The sequence below is a fragment of the Chrysochloris asiatica genome, unplaced genomic scaffold (assembly GCF_000296735.1).
Source record: "Chrysochloris asiatica unplaced genomic scaffold, ChrAsi1.0 scaffold00040, whole genome shotgun sequence".
In the NCBI taxonomy this organism is placed as follows: Eukaryota; Metazoa; Chordata; class Mammalia; order Afrosoricida; family Chrysochloridae; genus Chrysochloris; species Chrysochloris asiatica.
Window position 1 is genome coordinate 16,608,669 of NW_006408558.1, and position 15,284 is coordinate 16,623,952.

General features: G+C 47.8%; 1 protein-coding gene across 1 annotated transcript in view; it reads left to right on the forward strand.

The window, feature by feature from the left end:
- CPT1A (carnitine palmitoyltransferase 1A (liver)) overlaps positions 1-15,284 on the forward strand; it is a 72,782-nt gene that overhangs the window by 42,554 nt on the left and 14,944 nt on the right. Inside the window, exons 10-12 of the mRNA XM_006860826.1 lie at positions 4,368-4,556; positions 7,863-7,968; positions 12,364-12,480. Of these exons, the coding sequence (XP_006860888.1) occupies positions 4,368-4,556; positions 7,863-7,968; positions 12,364-12,480 (412 nt within the window). The remainder of the gene's footprint in view (positions 1-4,367; positions 4,557-7,862; positions 7,969-12,363; positions 12,481-15,284) is intronic.

Consider the following 15,284-nt stretch of genomic DNA (forward strand, 5'->3'; position numbering starts at 1 on the left):
TGTACAGAGGGGATATCATTGATACTTGATGTAAAGACTCCTTCCCTCTTTGTTGGTATTTAGAGTTACTACCTCCGTGAGTATAGGTCAGGTTCATCAAACTGTAGCAATTTACCCTTGTTTCCTTCATCATGGAGGCTAGGTCAAATGGGTACTGTCTGCAAGTTTGGGTGTTCTTGTGCATCTCCCCTCACTTCATATCAGCTGCATGCTTCACTCTCAGCTCTAGCCCTCTGTGGCTATGTCCTTGTCCATGGGCTCAAGTATCCCCAGGCCTCACCACACTTTGTACCAACCAGCCCTTCCTCTCTCTCTCTCTCATCTCCAGGTCAACAGGAGTCAATGGACTGTGGTTGAACTCAGACCATTTCTTCATTGCTGCCTTTCCCTCTCTTCAACTCACCAGTAGATCAATGTGGTCGCCAGCAAGCTTACATGCCTACTCATGTGTTCCCTTTGAGTTTCAGTCTTGGGGGGCAGGGGTTGTCCTAAAGGAGCTTGATTGCTTGCCTTGATGACTTCCTGGAGAACAGCTTGCTTATTCTTGTGGTAGCCTGTCATACTGACATTTTTGTTTTGGGTTTTCCCTGATGATCTTTCTTTGAAGATGCATCTTCTGACACTCTAGTTCTTCCAGGCTGGTCTGCTTGTCCTTTCTAGTGGGATGTCCCACCTCAGAAGGTTCTGGATGGGACTCAGGATTCCACCTAAGGTCCTTTACTCTACAAAGGCTCCACAAGAGGCCTGTTTCACTGGGCAAGTTCTAGAACCTCTTTTAGGTATTCCAGTCAATTATAGGCTTTGTATGTTACACTTCTCTTTTCCCTAACTGCTTTCAGGATTCTGTCCTTATCTTTGATTTTGTTTTGGAGAGCTTGATTATTAAATGTCTTGGTGATTTTCTTTTAGGGTCTATCTTTCCAGGGGTTCGTTGAGTTTCTTGGATGCTTATCTTTTTGTTTTTCAGGATGTTAGGGAAATTTTCTTTCAGAAGTTCTTCAACTATCTCTTCTGTGGACTTGTGTGATTTTTCCTGTTCTGGAATGCTGATAATTGTTAAGTTATTCCTCTTCATGTTGTCCAATATGAATTTTAGACCTTCCTCAGAGGTTTTTAATCCTTTTTTTGTTTGTTCTTCAATCTTAGTGGTATTGAGAGATTTGTCTTCTAGCTCACTAGTTCTGACTTCCATCTCTTCAGTTCTACTTCTTTGCCCTTTCAGAGTATTGTCCATTTCTGATATTCTATTATTGATTGTTTAGACCTCTTTCTGTAGGTTTTGAATTGTTTCCAATGCTGTATCGATCTTATTTTCATTGTTCCTGTAGCACTTTCCTGACTTCTTCCTTATTTTTCTCAGCTCCATTATAAAGTGTTTTGATACATTTTATAATCATTTTTCTGAATTCCTTCTCAGGCATTTCCAAAGCCTGCCCATTTTCCAGTATGGAGTGTAGGTCTACCTCTAACTTATTTGTCTCAGTCACTTTATCTTGTTTCTGGACATGTACTGATATGGTCATCTGTTTCTGTTTCTTGGGCATATTCTTTAGTTAGCTATGGCCTTAATACTTAGCTGGGTGTGTATTTTGGTATTTTTTATGCTTTCTGATTGCCTCCAGGTAGATGTGATCAGGAAATGGGCTTCCTTTTTCAGTCTTCTTTCTTTATCTCTGCAGTTCTATCAGGCGTCCGTGGCTGCTCTGATCCTTTCCTGGTTTGGTCTTGCCTAAGATGGTGGCTCCGGGAGCAGCTGAGCACCTTGGAATAGAAAGCACAGGATTTCTTGCTTATGCTATGAATTCCACTGGCTGTAAGCGTTCCAACTTTCTAAATATTCCTTTATATGTGGTTCAGAGTTCTGGAACCATCCCCTGAACCTGCTTGGTTCAGTATTCTGTGTTGTTGCTGACAGAACTCCTTACTGCACTTCCACCCGATCCACCATCTTGTTTGTTCTCCCTTGATATGGTTTATTTTAGCCACATTTGAACCACTACTTAGAATTCTTGGAGAAAGGGTTGAAGAAATAGAATCACCACCTCCAGAAATGTGTAGGCCTGGATGGAGGCGATGTCAAGAAGTAATAACTTCACATTTGGATATTTTTGTTAAATAAAGGTTTCTTTGGTTTTATAGCAGTGCTTTTTGACTAAGCCTTGTAAATGATGCTTTTCTAGTTGCTGTTGAGTTGATTCAGACTCATAAGCGGTTTCTCGTGTGTCAGAGGAGAGCCGTGTTCCACAGGGTCCAGCAGCTGCTTATTCAGAAGCAGATCACCAGGCCTGTTTTCTGAGGCACTCTGGTTGGAGGTGCCAAGCACAGTAACTGTTCCCACTATCCAGGGACTCCTTGGTCATGAGGGGATGTTGCACAGAGAAGCTAGGAGTTCTATTTGGTAATGGGGTGGTGGGTGTAATGTTTATTTAGAAAACAGACAAACAAATTCAGTCAGTGCATTGTAGGGTGTGAATAGCATGGCAGGGGAACGTCCCGTGCACTGTAGTGTGTTGAGTGGTCTCCCTGACCTGGAGTGGGAGCATACTGTAGAATTTTTAGCAGGATCTAGGTGACTGTCCTATGCATTGTAAGGTGTTGAACAGCCTCTGACTTGGTGGGGCCATCCTGTGCCTTATTGTAGGGTGTTGAGCAGCACCCATGGCCTCTGCCCCCTGCCGCTCCTCCACCCCTATTGTTGTTGTTGTTAAGTACCATGAAGTCAGTTCCAACTCGCAGTGACCCTGCACAGTGACCCTGCACAGGGTTTCCGAGGCTGTACATCTATATGGAAGCAGAAAGCCTCATCTTTCTGCTGTGAAATGGCTGGTAGTTTCGAACTGCTGACCTTGCGGTTAGCAGCCCGATTCGTAACCACTACACTACCAGAGCCCCTTACCCCTATTTGTAACAACCAGAAACTCTCTCGTCTTCCATCAGAAATCCCCGGGGACATTGTCGCCCTCTGGTGGAAAACTAGGGAGTTACAGCACCGACTGGTGTCCAGAGCAAGACTTGGAACAACTTTGCTGGTTGGAAGGGTCCTAGGTGGGCTGTGTCTTTCAGAGCCAGCAGGACCAGATAGATGAAGGGCGTCCAGGGCTGGGAGCAGCATGGCATGTGGGGACCCCAAAGTGGATCGTTGTGGCTAGAGCCAGCCTCGGAGTCCTGTGTCTTCCTGTGTTTTGGTTTGATTCTGTGGCCTGGCGTTTGTTAACAAGATTGCTTTAGGTTGGGTGTGCTTGGTGATTCGAGTCCACCCAGAGGTACCTCAGAACAAAGACCTGGAGATCTCTTTGTGAAACAATCATTCCCTGAAAGCCCTGTGGAGCACACTTCAAGTGTGACCAACATGGGGTTGCTATGAGTTGGGGTCAACGCACCGGCAGCTGATTAGACTGGGGATGAGCTGATTTCTGGGGAGAAGAAGGGGGCCAGTGACCTGAGAGCGTCTCACTGAGACAGTGCAGAGTTGGTGGGAAGGCTTTCGCTGCGGCAGTATGTGAGTGAGAGAACTCTGCCGGGTGGGTGTGTGGGGCTCGGTCAGCCTCGGTTCCACGTGCCTGAGTTACGGTGTCTAAAATAAGGGTGGAGGCAGGATGGGGTGGCGTGGCTGGTGAGGGGTTGGGAGCTTGTCACCCACTCTGGCTCTGGGGTCACATCCGTCTGTCCCTGAGATGTTCCTCATCTGAAGTATAGACATTGGCCCTGCATCCCTGGTCCAGAGGGGAGTGGTCGTGGGCAGGGGGTGGGGTGGATCCATTGTGTGTATGAGCTGGTGGCAGCATGGTAGGCCTGGCCAGGGGCTCAAGAGAGAGGGTGGGAGACATGGCCGGGTGACTACATCTCGAGGGGCAAGCAGCGTGCGTGAGATGGGCCTGGAGGATGGGGGCAGAGAACCCTCCAGCCTCAGCTTGGGAGCCTTTTAAGAAGTGGGTGTTGTATCAGCTCTGTGGGTCCCCAGCGAGGTGGAGATTGCACGTGGGTCTGTGGGTTAGAACCGCAGGGCTGTGGAGCTGCTACCCCAGCGCATGCCCAGCTGCCCCTTTTGGAAGCGGACACACATCAGGCAGTTTGCACAAGGCAGGAAGCCTGGTGCAGAGCGAGTTTATTTAGCAAGGTGCCCTTGGGGACAGGTTGGAGGAGGGAATGGGCCGCCTGCTACTCCAGGCCAACCAGGTGCATTCTTGTCATTGTGTTCACTGGACATAATGGCCATCTCTGTCCCACTCTGCAGCAAACAGCAGGTGCCCTCAGGCCTCGGTCCTCACGTGATGCAGGAGACCCCCTCAGGCGGGAAACATGAGTCCTGTGAGCTGAGTCCCTGAGTCTCTGTGCGTTCGTTTGACTGTGTCTCGTCTTTCCCGCAGGGTGCCCTGGGCCAAGTGCCGCCAAACTTATTTCGCACGCGGGAAGAACAAGCAATCTCTGGATGCCGTGGAAAAGGCAGCATTCTTTGTGACGCTGGATGAAACCGAGCAAGGGTACAAGAAGGACGACCCCGTCACGTCCATGGACAGCTACGCCAAGTCCCTGCTGCACGGCAAATGTTTCGACAGGTGAGCCCTTGCCTTTTGATTGGTCTTTAGTTATGGTGAAGATACACACATGAAACCCACACCATGGCTGGGCAGTTCCCACATGCCTAATTCAGTGAGATCGAATTCAGGTTCACTGCCCTTCTCCAGATCGCCCCACCACCTCTAACATGGACTTCATGCCCCCCAAAACAACCTTCCCGTCCCCTCCCACCTCGGCTGGCCGTGCATCAGCTTTGGTTTCTATGTGTTTGCTTTTCTCATATGAAAGGAAGTCATACAGTGTATGTGTGTGTGTGTGTGTGTGTGTGGCTGACTAATTCCCCTCAGCCTGATGTCTCCATTTCTCTCTCTGTGGCTGTGGATGGTCCATCACCCATTCATCTGTGCCTGGACCTTTCGATTGATCACCCCCTTGTGGCTTTTGTGACAAGTGTTTCAATGAACATTGGTAAACAGGCTTCTGGGTTTTTTTTTTTTGTTGTTGTTTTTTCATTTTTAAAAACTTTTTATTGTGAAATAAGTGAAGGTTTACGGAGGAGATAGCAGTTTTTCTTTTTTAAGCTTTTATTGTGAATTGAGTGGTAGTCTCCATGGGGGAACGTCAGTTTTGTACTCATTCTATCCTGTTGGTAACTTTACATTGATTACAATCTCCTGCATGCTTCATCATCTAACAGTGTTTGCTTGTATTCCATTTGGGGTTGTTTTGGATGGTCACCAAAACACTCAGGAATATACAATCATTCCAACAGCCCAAGGGCACACCCTGCAACAGGCTTCTGTTTTGTGTCCTGCTTTCCTTCCTTCCAGTGTTGGGTGTCCTGGGTCACATGGTAGTTCTCGGTTCCGCATTTTGAGGAGCTGCTAAACTGTTTTCCACATTGTTTGCACCATTTATATCCCCACCAGTAGCGGAGAGACTTTATCCTTGGGTTGGAGACAGATTAATTTGCCTGTAAGCTTTTAAGAAATTTCACACATAGCAACCAAAATGTGATGTTTTTAATGCTAGTAAAAACTATAACCTTAAATTTTCTCTTCTCAACCCAAACAGTCGCTGACACTCATACTTAACGCTCACCCACACTCACACATACATTCATGCAAACATTCACATACATACTTGTATAGACACACATGTGATTCACACAGTCAAGCACATTTACATATACTCGTACTCAAACCTTCTCACACATAGACACTCATACTTACGTTTCACTGACTTCACAAATGCATTCGCCTGTGGCGGGGCTGATAAAATGTTATCACTGTCAGTAATGGGTTTGCTAGAACACTTCATTGTGGTCACGTGGAACCTGTCCATGGACCAAGAGGCAGTCGTTTGAACAGAACTAGGGAGTGGGTGCCAGGCTTATATTCTTTCACCATACTTATTCAATCTGTGTGCTGAACGAGTAATCCAAGAAGATGGATTATATGAAGAAGAACGTGGCATCAGGACTGGAGGAAGACTCATTACCAACCTGTGATATGCAGATGATACAACCTTGCTTGCTGAAAACCAAGAGGACTTAAAATAGTTAATGATGAAGATCAAAGAGCACAGTCTTTGGTATGGATTGTGCCTCAACATAAAGAAAACAAAAATCCTCACCATTGGACCAGCAAAGCAACATCGTGATGAATGGAGAAAGACTGAGTTTGTAAAAATTTCATTAACAACTTCAATCTTTAGATTCTGTAGAATTCACAATCAACACCCATGGAAACAATAGTCAAGACATCAAAGGATGTGTTGCACTAGGCAAATCTTCTGCACAAGACCTCTTTCAATTGTTAAAAAAACAAAGATGTCAGTTTGAGGACTAAGGTACCCCTGACCCAAGCCATGGTATTTTCAGTAGCCTTATATGCATGGGAAAGTTGGACAATGAATAAGGAAGGCCGTAGAAGAGTTGATGCTTTTGAGTTATGGTGTTGGTGAACAGCATTAAAAGTACTATGAACTGAAGTGAATAGAGAGAAACACTGTTAACTGATGATACATGGAGGGGATTGTAATCATTGTAAAGAAACAAAGTGTGTGATTTGTTGAATGTAAAACTGATGATCTGCCCTGGAAACTTTCACTCAATCCACAATAAAAACCTTAAAAAAGAAAAAAAATGTGATTAAAAACAAAACACAAGTACTATGAACTGACTGCCAGAGAGCAAACAAATCTGGGTTGAAAGTGCAGCCCGAATGCTCCTCAGAGCGAATATGGTCAGACTTCCTCTCATGTACTTTTGGACACGTGATCAGGAGGGGCCCGTCCTTGGAGAAGGACGTCATGCTTGGTAAAGTGGAGGGTCAACTAAAAAGAGGAAGACCCCTAATGAGATACAGTGGCAGCAGCAGTGGGCTTAAGCATAGCAACAATTGTGAGGTTGGCTCAGGACCTGGGGTCACTGTGAGTCAGAACTGACTTCATACCAAGCATCTAAGGACAGTAACAGCACAGTGGCTCTGTCGAATAAGCACTGGACAGTGAACCACAGGTCAGCAGTTCAAGTCCACCAGCCATTCCTTAGGAGAAAGATGAGGCTTTCTGTTCCTGCAAAGAATTACAGCCTCGGAAACCCTGTACAGGGTGCTGTAAGTTGGATCTAACTCGATGGTACTTAACAATTACAAAAGCAACAATAACACACGCAGGCACCATGCACACACTCACACACACACACCCAGCTTAAACAACAGATTTGAATCTCTTTTGTCCATCTTTTGACGATGTCCACCGTCATTGGGAGATGCTAAGGAGACCTAGTGGCTACTGGTTACCTGGAGCCAGGTAGGAGAAGGAGCCAGCTAGTCCTTGTCTGGAGTTAGACCACACGAGGCTGCTGTGAGTCTGGGGCCTCCTCCTCCTCATCTGTGGGCTGAGGGGCGGGGAGCTTGTACAGCCTCCTGGCTCACCTGCCCCCCAGGAGCCTCCTACATCCTTTCCAGGTGTAACAACCTGGCTGCTTATTTTTACATCCAGGACAGGAAGAAACCAATGGTTTAGAGTTCTTCTTGTACTTTTAGTATGGCTTTACAGATTGGTTTCAATCTCCCAGCTGTTACGTAGGAAAACCCAACCCATAGCTACCGAGTTGATTGTGACTGAGGGCGAGCCGTGTGTCAGAGTACAACTGCCCCATCTTTATGGACGCAGCTCACCAGGCCTTTCTTCTGCAGCACCAGGAGCCGAATTCTTAACCGTTAGGGAAGCGGGGGCTGAGTAGAGTCGATCATTCAGTGAACAACAGGTTTCTGTTCTGTTGTTCATTCTTGTCTTCTGGAAACCTTTGCTTTCTCTAAACCTTCTGCTTCCTGTAGGTGGTTTGACAAGTCCTTCACGTTTATTGTCTTCAAAAATGGCAAAATGGGAATGAACGCAGAGCACTCCTGGGCAGACGCCCCCATTGTGGGCCACCTGTGGGAGGTGAGTTTGCGCCGCTCTAACTTGGATGGGAAACTTCGTCTCTCATACTTTGGACATATTGTCAGGAGGGACCAGTCACTGGAGAAGGAAATCATGGTTGGTAAGGTGGAGGGTCAGAGAGAAAATGGAAGCCTCCCAATGAGATGGATTGGCCAAGTGGCAGCATCGATGGACTCATGCGTGGCAACAGTAGTGAGGTTGGCCCAGGATCAGGCAGTGTTTCATTCTGCTGTGCATAAGGTTGCTGTGAGTCGGTACCAACTTGATGGCACCTAACAACAACAACAACTTGGATGGGAAACGCCAGCCCGAGTTGAACCTTGTCGTATTTGGATGTGAGAGGTGGACATTTAGTGTGGCTGGGGGCTGCCTGTGATGATGGCCCTCGGTGGTCTCAGCCCTGCAGCCCCCCGGTCCTTTGTGTGGTGACAGCAGGAACGGGAGTAACAGAACGGCAGCCGACCGCAGCGCTGTGCCTTCAGAGCGGAGTGGCGGCTTATCTTACCCTGATAGAAACAATCCCCTATTTGTTGTGAGGCTCCGGGATTTTCCTTGCCACCAAAGTTTAAGGCAAATAGAAGCCGCCGAAACAACAACAACAACAACAAAAAGCCCACTGCCACCCACTCAGTGCCAACTCATCGCAACGCTGTGGAGCCGAGTGAAACTCCGGGTTTCCAAGGTGCTCATTCTGACAACCTCATCCTCCTCCCATTGTGCAGACGGTGGGCTTGAACCACCGACCTTGCGGTTAGCAGCCCAGTGCTTAGCCCACAGTGCTGCCAGTGCGCCATCAAATAGAATATTGAACCAGCGTTGAAATCTTGGTTTATAAAATTGCAGCAGACCACCTCCCACGTCGTTTTTCGCTCTCTCTCCCTTCCTACTAGGATCCGTAGTCGTATCTATACAAAGGAATATGTTTTGAGTGTGATGTTCTCCTGTAGGACTCAGCTTAGCTCTACCTCCTTGGGAAGCCGCCTTCTCCCTGGGCCTTCCCTGACCTTGGCTCTAAGTTCCTGTCACCCTCCCTGTATCGCTAACAACCATACAGAAATCTGTCCTCTCAGTTTAGGAGACAAGAAGTCCACATTCCGAGCAGCACCTCTAGGGAAAGACTCTTTTGTCTGTCGGCCCTGGGGGAAGGCTCTTGTCTCCCCTCAGCATCTGAACACCCAGCATTCCTTGAAGGTCTCCATGTGTCCTGGCGTCAATCTTCCCCCCTGAACCTAGGAGCTTCACAGTGCAGGGACCCCAGTGCACACTCCACTCCTGACTCTTCCTTCTTGGTGGTCGTAGGTTCTTCTTTCTCTGTTCACTTCTCCCTCCTTTTTGCTGTGTTCACCATAGGATAAACAGTGGACCACAAGGTCAGTGGTTCAAACCCACCAGCTGCTCCATGAAAACCTTAAGTAGGGATTCTCTGAGCTGCTGTAACTGACTCGGTACCACTCAACAGCAAGGAGATAAAAGATGGTGCCGGCCATGCCCCAGAGGAAGCTTCCTTTCAGTTGATTGGCTGCTCATAGCAGATGTCATCATGGGGGATAAATACATCTCAAGTGCTAGCCCAGTGAGAGTCTTGGCTGAGCCAAGTTGTAGAAAACCGTAACTGTCACAGGTGATAAAAGCAGCCCTGGACCACAGGCCCTTAACCAGGGTCGGAGGTCTTCTGTGATGATATCAAAGCTGAGAGCCTTTGAGCTGAAACCCCTTGGAGATCAAAACACCTTCACAATACTTCTGGGCACAGTGCAGGGCACCTGGGCAATCTGCCCGTTGCAGGGACTTGCGAGTGGCACGCGCTGGGCTTTGGAAGAGACACAAAAATCTCTGACTTACCCACAGCCCGGAATGACCCAGGGTCCCCTGAGCAGGGAGAGTCTTCTCGTGGGGACTACAAGTCAGGGTTTTCTTTAGGTCCAGACACAGCCCAGAGACACCACGGGTTCAGTTCCTGACAGGGGTCAGACAGGAAAAACAGTAGAGTCGCATGAATTGCTTGGTTTCCCAGTGCACCTGACTTGGTCTCCCATCTCATGAGTTGCTTGGTTTCTAGACGACAGCCTACAAACTATGCAACAGCATGATGAAAACATTTGGAATGCTGGAAGAACAACCAGCATGGGACATACAGACAAGCCATGAGCATCGGCTGTCTGGAAAACGCTGTTGGTTGATGTGCTTGACACAGGGTTGCCACCAAGGTTCTGGGATTTAAAAAAACACAGTTTCTACAACACACAATAAAATGAAGATAAGATCGGGTAAGGGATGTCATCTTTGGTGAGGTGCCCAGTTTAGAAGTGGTGTTTCGCTGTCTGTGAGTCCAGGATCCTGAGGATGGGAGCTGCGTGCCCCGGATGCTGATGGAACCAGGCCTGGTGCTAAATTACCACACAGACTGGCACAACAGTGCAGTATTCGGTAGCGCCAGGTCTTGTCAAAACTGGATCCTGCTGGCTCTAGCTGTGTCTCTGGTGGTGATAGGGTGCTGGACTCTCCAGGGCTCTGGTCCACACAAACCCTACCACACATCTAGACGGTATCCACCACACCCCCAAGCTTGCTCCTTCCTGCACCTCCTCACTCCCTGGAGAGGTCACATTTCTTTCCTTCTCCACAGGAGATTCAGCTTAATGAGTACAAACATCTTTTCTCTTTTTCAAATCCTTTTTTCTTTTGAAAGTGTACAGTTCACTGGTTTTTACTACGCTCACCTAGTTGTCTAACCTCTCCATTGTTGGGTGCTATCGAGTCAGTTCTGACTCATAGCCACCCCGTGCACAACAGAACAAAACACTGCCCGGGCCTGCACCAGACTCACAATTGTTGTGTCCGAACCCATTGCCGCAGCCACTGTGCCAATCGGCTCAGTGAGGAGCTTCCTCTTTTCAATTGACTGTCTCCTTTACCAAGCCCAACATCCTCCAGGGACTGGTCCTTCCTGATAACACGTCCGAAGACGGGATCATTCTGACAGTGATGGATACCAGTGGTACATTATGCAAAGTCACGACTAATTCCAGAACTTTCATCTCTCTATTAGGAAACCCTGTACCCATCAGCATCACTTGCAGCCCCCAGTCCCTGGTAACCTCTCTTCTACTTCCCGTGTCTGTGAATTTGAGTGGAATCACACAGCATTCATCCACTCGGGTCTGGATTACTCCACTTAGCGTAACATCTTCATGGTCCATGCTGGTCATTCCTCTTTTGGCCGATCCAGATCCATATCCCCTTGTGTTTGTCCATTTGTCCGTGGACAGACATTTGGACTCTGTCCATGTCTGACCAGCATGAACAGTGCTGCTCTGAAGGTTGGCGTGCATGTTTAAGTGTGAACACGTTTTCAGTTCTCTCCTGGGTGCACTTGTAGGAACGGAATTGCTAAATCACGTGAGGATGATTCTATTTCCTGTTTTGAGGGAGGACAGGGACTTGTGTCTGTTTGTTCCCAGTTCCCGCTGATGTCTGAAGGGCTACTGAGCACTTCAGGACTCTACCAGTGCGTGTGGCAGGACCTGGCTTTGTTACTCGATGGCAAAGAGAGAACTCCACCTGCCTGAGAGGCCTGGCGGGTGTGAACATGGACAAGCCCACTCCCCTCTCTGACACCTGAGTCTCTCATTTATGAAAACGGGAGTAGCTGCTGCCTCTCCCACCTCGCCACTTGAGGGTCTGGCCCGGATTAGGGAACCTGGTGGGCTCAGTAGGACATCATAGTGTGTACTCACACCAGACATGCTTGGTGCAAATCTGGCTCTGCTCCTGACCCGTCGTGTGGTCTTGTGTGGGTTGTTGGACCCCTGCAAGTCTCATTTTTTCCTACTTTTAAAATGAAGACAAGGCCTCTGGTAGCGTAGTGGTTAACGAATTGGGCTGCTAACCTTAAGGTCAGCAGTTCAAAACTACCAACCGCTCTATGGGAGAAAGATAAGGCTTTCTGCTCCCATAAAGATTGACAGTTTCTGAAACCCTGTGCAGGGTCGTTATGAGTCAGAACCGACTCCACGGTACTTAACAACAACAACAACAAAATGAAGAGACGATCCTTAGGTGACTGTGAACAGCGACAACCAAAACAACACAGTCGCTGTTGAGTTGAGTCTGACTGTGTGTTAAGAGTAGAGCTGTGCTCCAGAGTGTTTTCAAAGACTGATTTTCCAGAAATGGATTGCCAGGCCATTCTTCCAAGGCACATCTGGGCGAACTCGAACTTCCAGCCTTGCTGTGAACAGCCAAGTACTCTCACCGTTTGCTCCACCTGGGGTTTCGAAGTGACTGTGAGGATGATATAAAGCAATCAATAAGTTGCTACTTTTAAATCCTTCTCATGTAAAGAAGAGGGAATTGTGGGATGCCTCTTAACTCTAGTCATCTTGTGTTTGGCAGTATGTCATGGCCACCGACAGCTTCCAGCTGGGCTACACAGAGGATGGACACTGTAAGGGGGATACCAACCTGAACATCCCTCACCCCGCCCGGCTGCAATGGGAGATTCCAGAGGAAGTAAGTCAGAGCTCGCTTGAGCAGTTCCGGGTCCCTTGGGTGGAGATGACCTCAGCCCTCAGCCCCTAGCCCCACACTGTGTGTCCGGGGGCACAGCTGAAGCCCCTGAAGACTGGGGGATCTTTACCAGGGTTACAGTTCTCCTAAGGAGCCCTGGTGACCCAATAGTTGGAACATTGGAGTACTAGTAACCAAAAGGTCGGTGGTATGAACCCACCAGCTGCTCTGCGGGAGAAGGACGAGGCCTTGTGTTTCTGTAAGGATGGACAGCCTCAGCTCTGGGGCTCCCCTGCTCTGTCCTGTAGGGTCGCTGTGAGTGACCGGGGTTTGGGATAGTGTTGCTGCAGCTCTGGGTAGCATCTGTTGGGAGCCTTGGTAGACGTCCCTTCATCCATCTAAAGCTGGTGGCTGAGACTGTCAGTGAGCGTTCAGCTCAGACTCAGACCAAAGAGTGTTGCCGTTGCGTCGGTTCCGACTCACGCATCCCCACATGTGTCAGAGAACTGCGCCCCATTGGGTTGTTCAGGGTTCCTTCCTTGGAGATGGTTCTTCATATGCCTCTGGGCGGGTTTAAACACCTACCTGTCAGTTAATAAGCACTTAACTGTTTGTACCACCCAGGGACTTTTCAAATGGAGCTGTTTTGTTGTTGGTAAATGCCATCAAGTCCGTTCTGACTCATAGTGACCCCTGTATAGGGTTTCTGAGAAGCAGCTAGTGGGTTTGAACTGCTGACCTTGTGGTTCACAGTCCAGTGCTTATCCTACAGCGCCACACCAGGAGTGCCAAATGGAGCTAGACACTTCTAAAATGCTCAAAAGGCAAAATTGTAAACAACAAAGCCAAATATCACACAGTATGGCGCTAAACTAGTTTAAATCATTACATTGCCACGTTTACAAGTTAAAAATAGGTTTTGTTCGGTTGCTGTTCTTAGGTATAATTCACTGGGTCAGAGCCTTTTTGGGAAGAGGTTTTGGGGTGGGAAATGCCAAATTCTAGTTCATCTAATCTAAGCAGGAGTTTCCAGGGCCCAAGGAATGTTTTCCCAGGTTGTAAGATGCTGCTTCTCAGGGGTTTGCCTCCTGCGCCTGAGTCTAGTGGTTTTGGGGACCCCAGAACATGTTCTGTCCGTTGTTGTTGTTGTTGTCATGTGCTGTGGAGTCTGTTCCGACCCATAGTGACCCTGTACAGGGTTTCCGAGGCTGTAAATCTTTACGGGAGCAGAAAGCCTCATCTTTCTCCCACAGAACAGCTGGTAGGTTTGAACTGCTGACCTTGCGGTTCACAGTCCGATTCGCAACCACTACGCTACCAGAGCTCCTGGTTCTGTCAGTTACCATTTGTTTATTTAAATTGGTCCCTCAGTTGCCACCTACAGCAACAGAGCCCTTCACCAAACAAAACCTACTTCTCCCCTAACTGCCCTTTAGCGTCTCTATGGGTTTCCTCAGACACAGACATTGTAAGAGGTCAGCTGGAAAGAGAGGACGTTTCTACTCCCACAGTGTGCAAGAGGCTGGACGTCCAAGTTCAGGGCCAAGGCTCGTTCTGTCAGCTCCGGGGGAAGGTCCTGGTTGCTTTTTAGCCTCTGTTCCTCAGATCCTTGTCGCTCTGCAAGCGTGTCACTCACTGCCCATTTGTGCCCTCTCGCTCTTTTTAACTGGTTAGATGAATTGTATTGACAGAGAAGATCCACATAGTCATCTGACCTCATTTCCATAGCTGGACAGTTAGTTCTTACTCCTTTTTCAGACACATAGATACCATCCAAATTTTTCAGATAGCCTTATTTCTAACTGAATTGTAGTTGTTAAGTGCCTTCGAGTCGGTTCCGATTCACGGCAACCCTGTTTAGGATTTCTGAGGAGCTGCTGGTGAATTTGAACCTTGTGGTTCAAACCAACATTGCATTCCAGTCCCTATCCTACAGCGCCCCACCAGGACTTGATAACTGAATTCAAGTGGCTGCATTTGATGGAAGGTCGATTTCATTTCCCTCAAGAATTCATTTATGTTTTCTGGGTGTGAGATAGAGCAAGCAACACCTGACCTCATATGAACCCTCTGGGTGTATAGATAAACTTTGTATTTCAATTGAGTAAAGGTTTACGGAGCAAAACATCAGTTTCACATTCAACAAATGATACAATTTACTTCATTACCTGATTGCAATCCCCTCCTCCCCTCCATGTACCATCAGTTAAAACACCTCTGTTCACTTTAACTGCTGTATTCCTCCCTGTTGTCTCCTGCTGCCTTCGTCTTTCCTTTGCTAACCTCCCTCTTGTTGTACATTGTCTGCCTTGTCACCCATATTAACATGTGTCTACCCTCTAGCCCATGAATAATTTTCCCTTCCTCCCCCACCCCCCGCCCCATATCCATTATAGATTGTTGCTTTTATCAAGAAAACCTTTTTTTTAAAAAACAAAACAAAACAAAAAACAACTCTTTCCAACATTGGTCTCATACAATGTTTGTCCCTTTGTAATTGACTAATTTCACTCAGCATAATGTCCTCCAGGAGTCCTGGTGTGGCGCTGTGGGTTAATGCACTGGACTGCAAAGCTGTTTGAACTGCACGGTTGGCAGTGCAAACTCACCAGCTGTTCCTCGGAAACCCTATACAGGGTCGCTATGGGTCAGAACCGACTCGATGGCACTTCACAACAGCAACAACAATGTCCTCCAGGTTCAACCATGTTGTGAGGTGTTTCACAGATTCATCATTATTCTTCAACGTTTTGTAATATTCCGTTGTGTGTATGCACCAAAGTTGTTTAGCTGTTCTTCTGTTGATG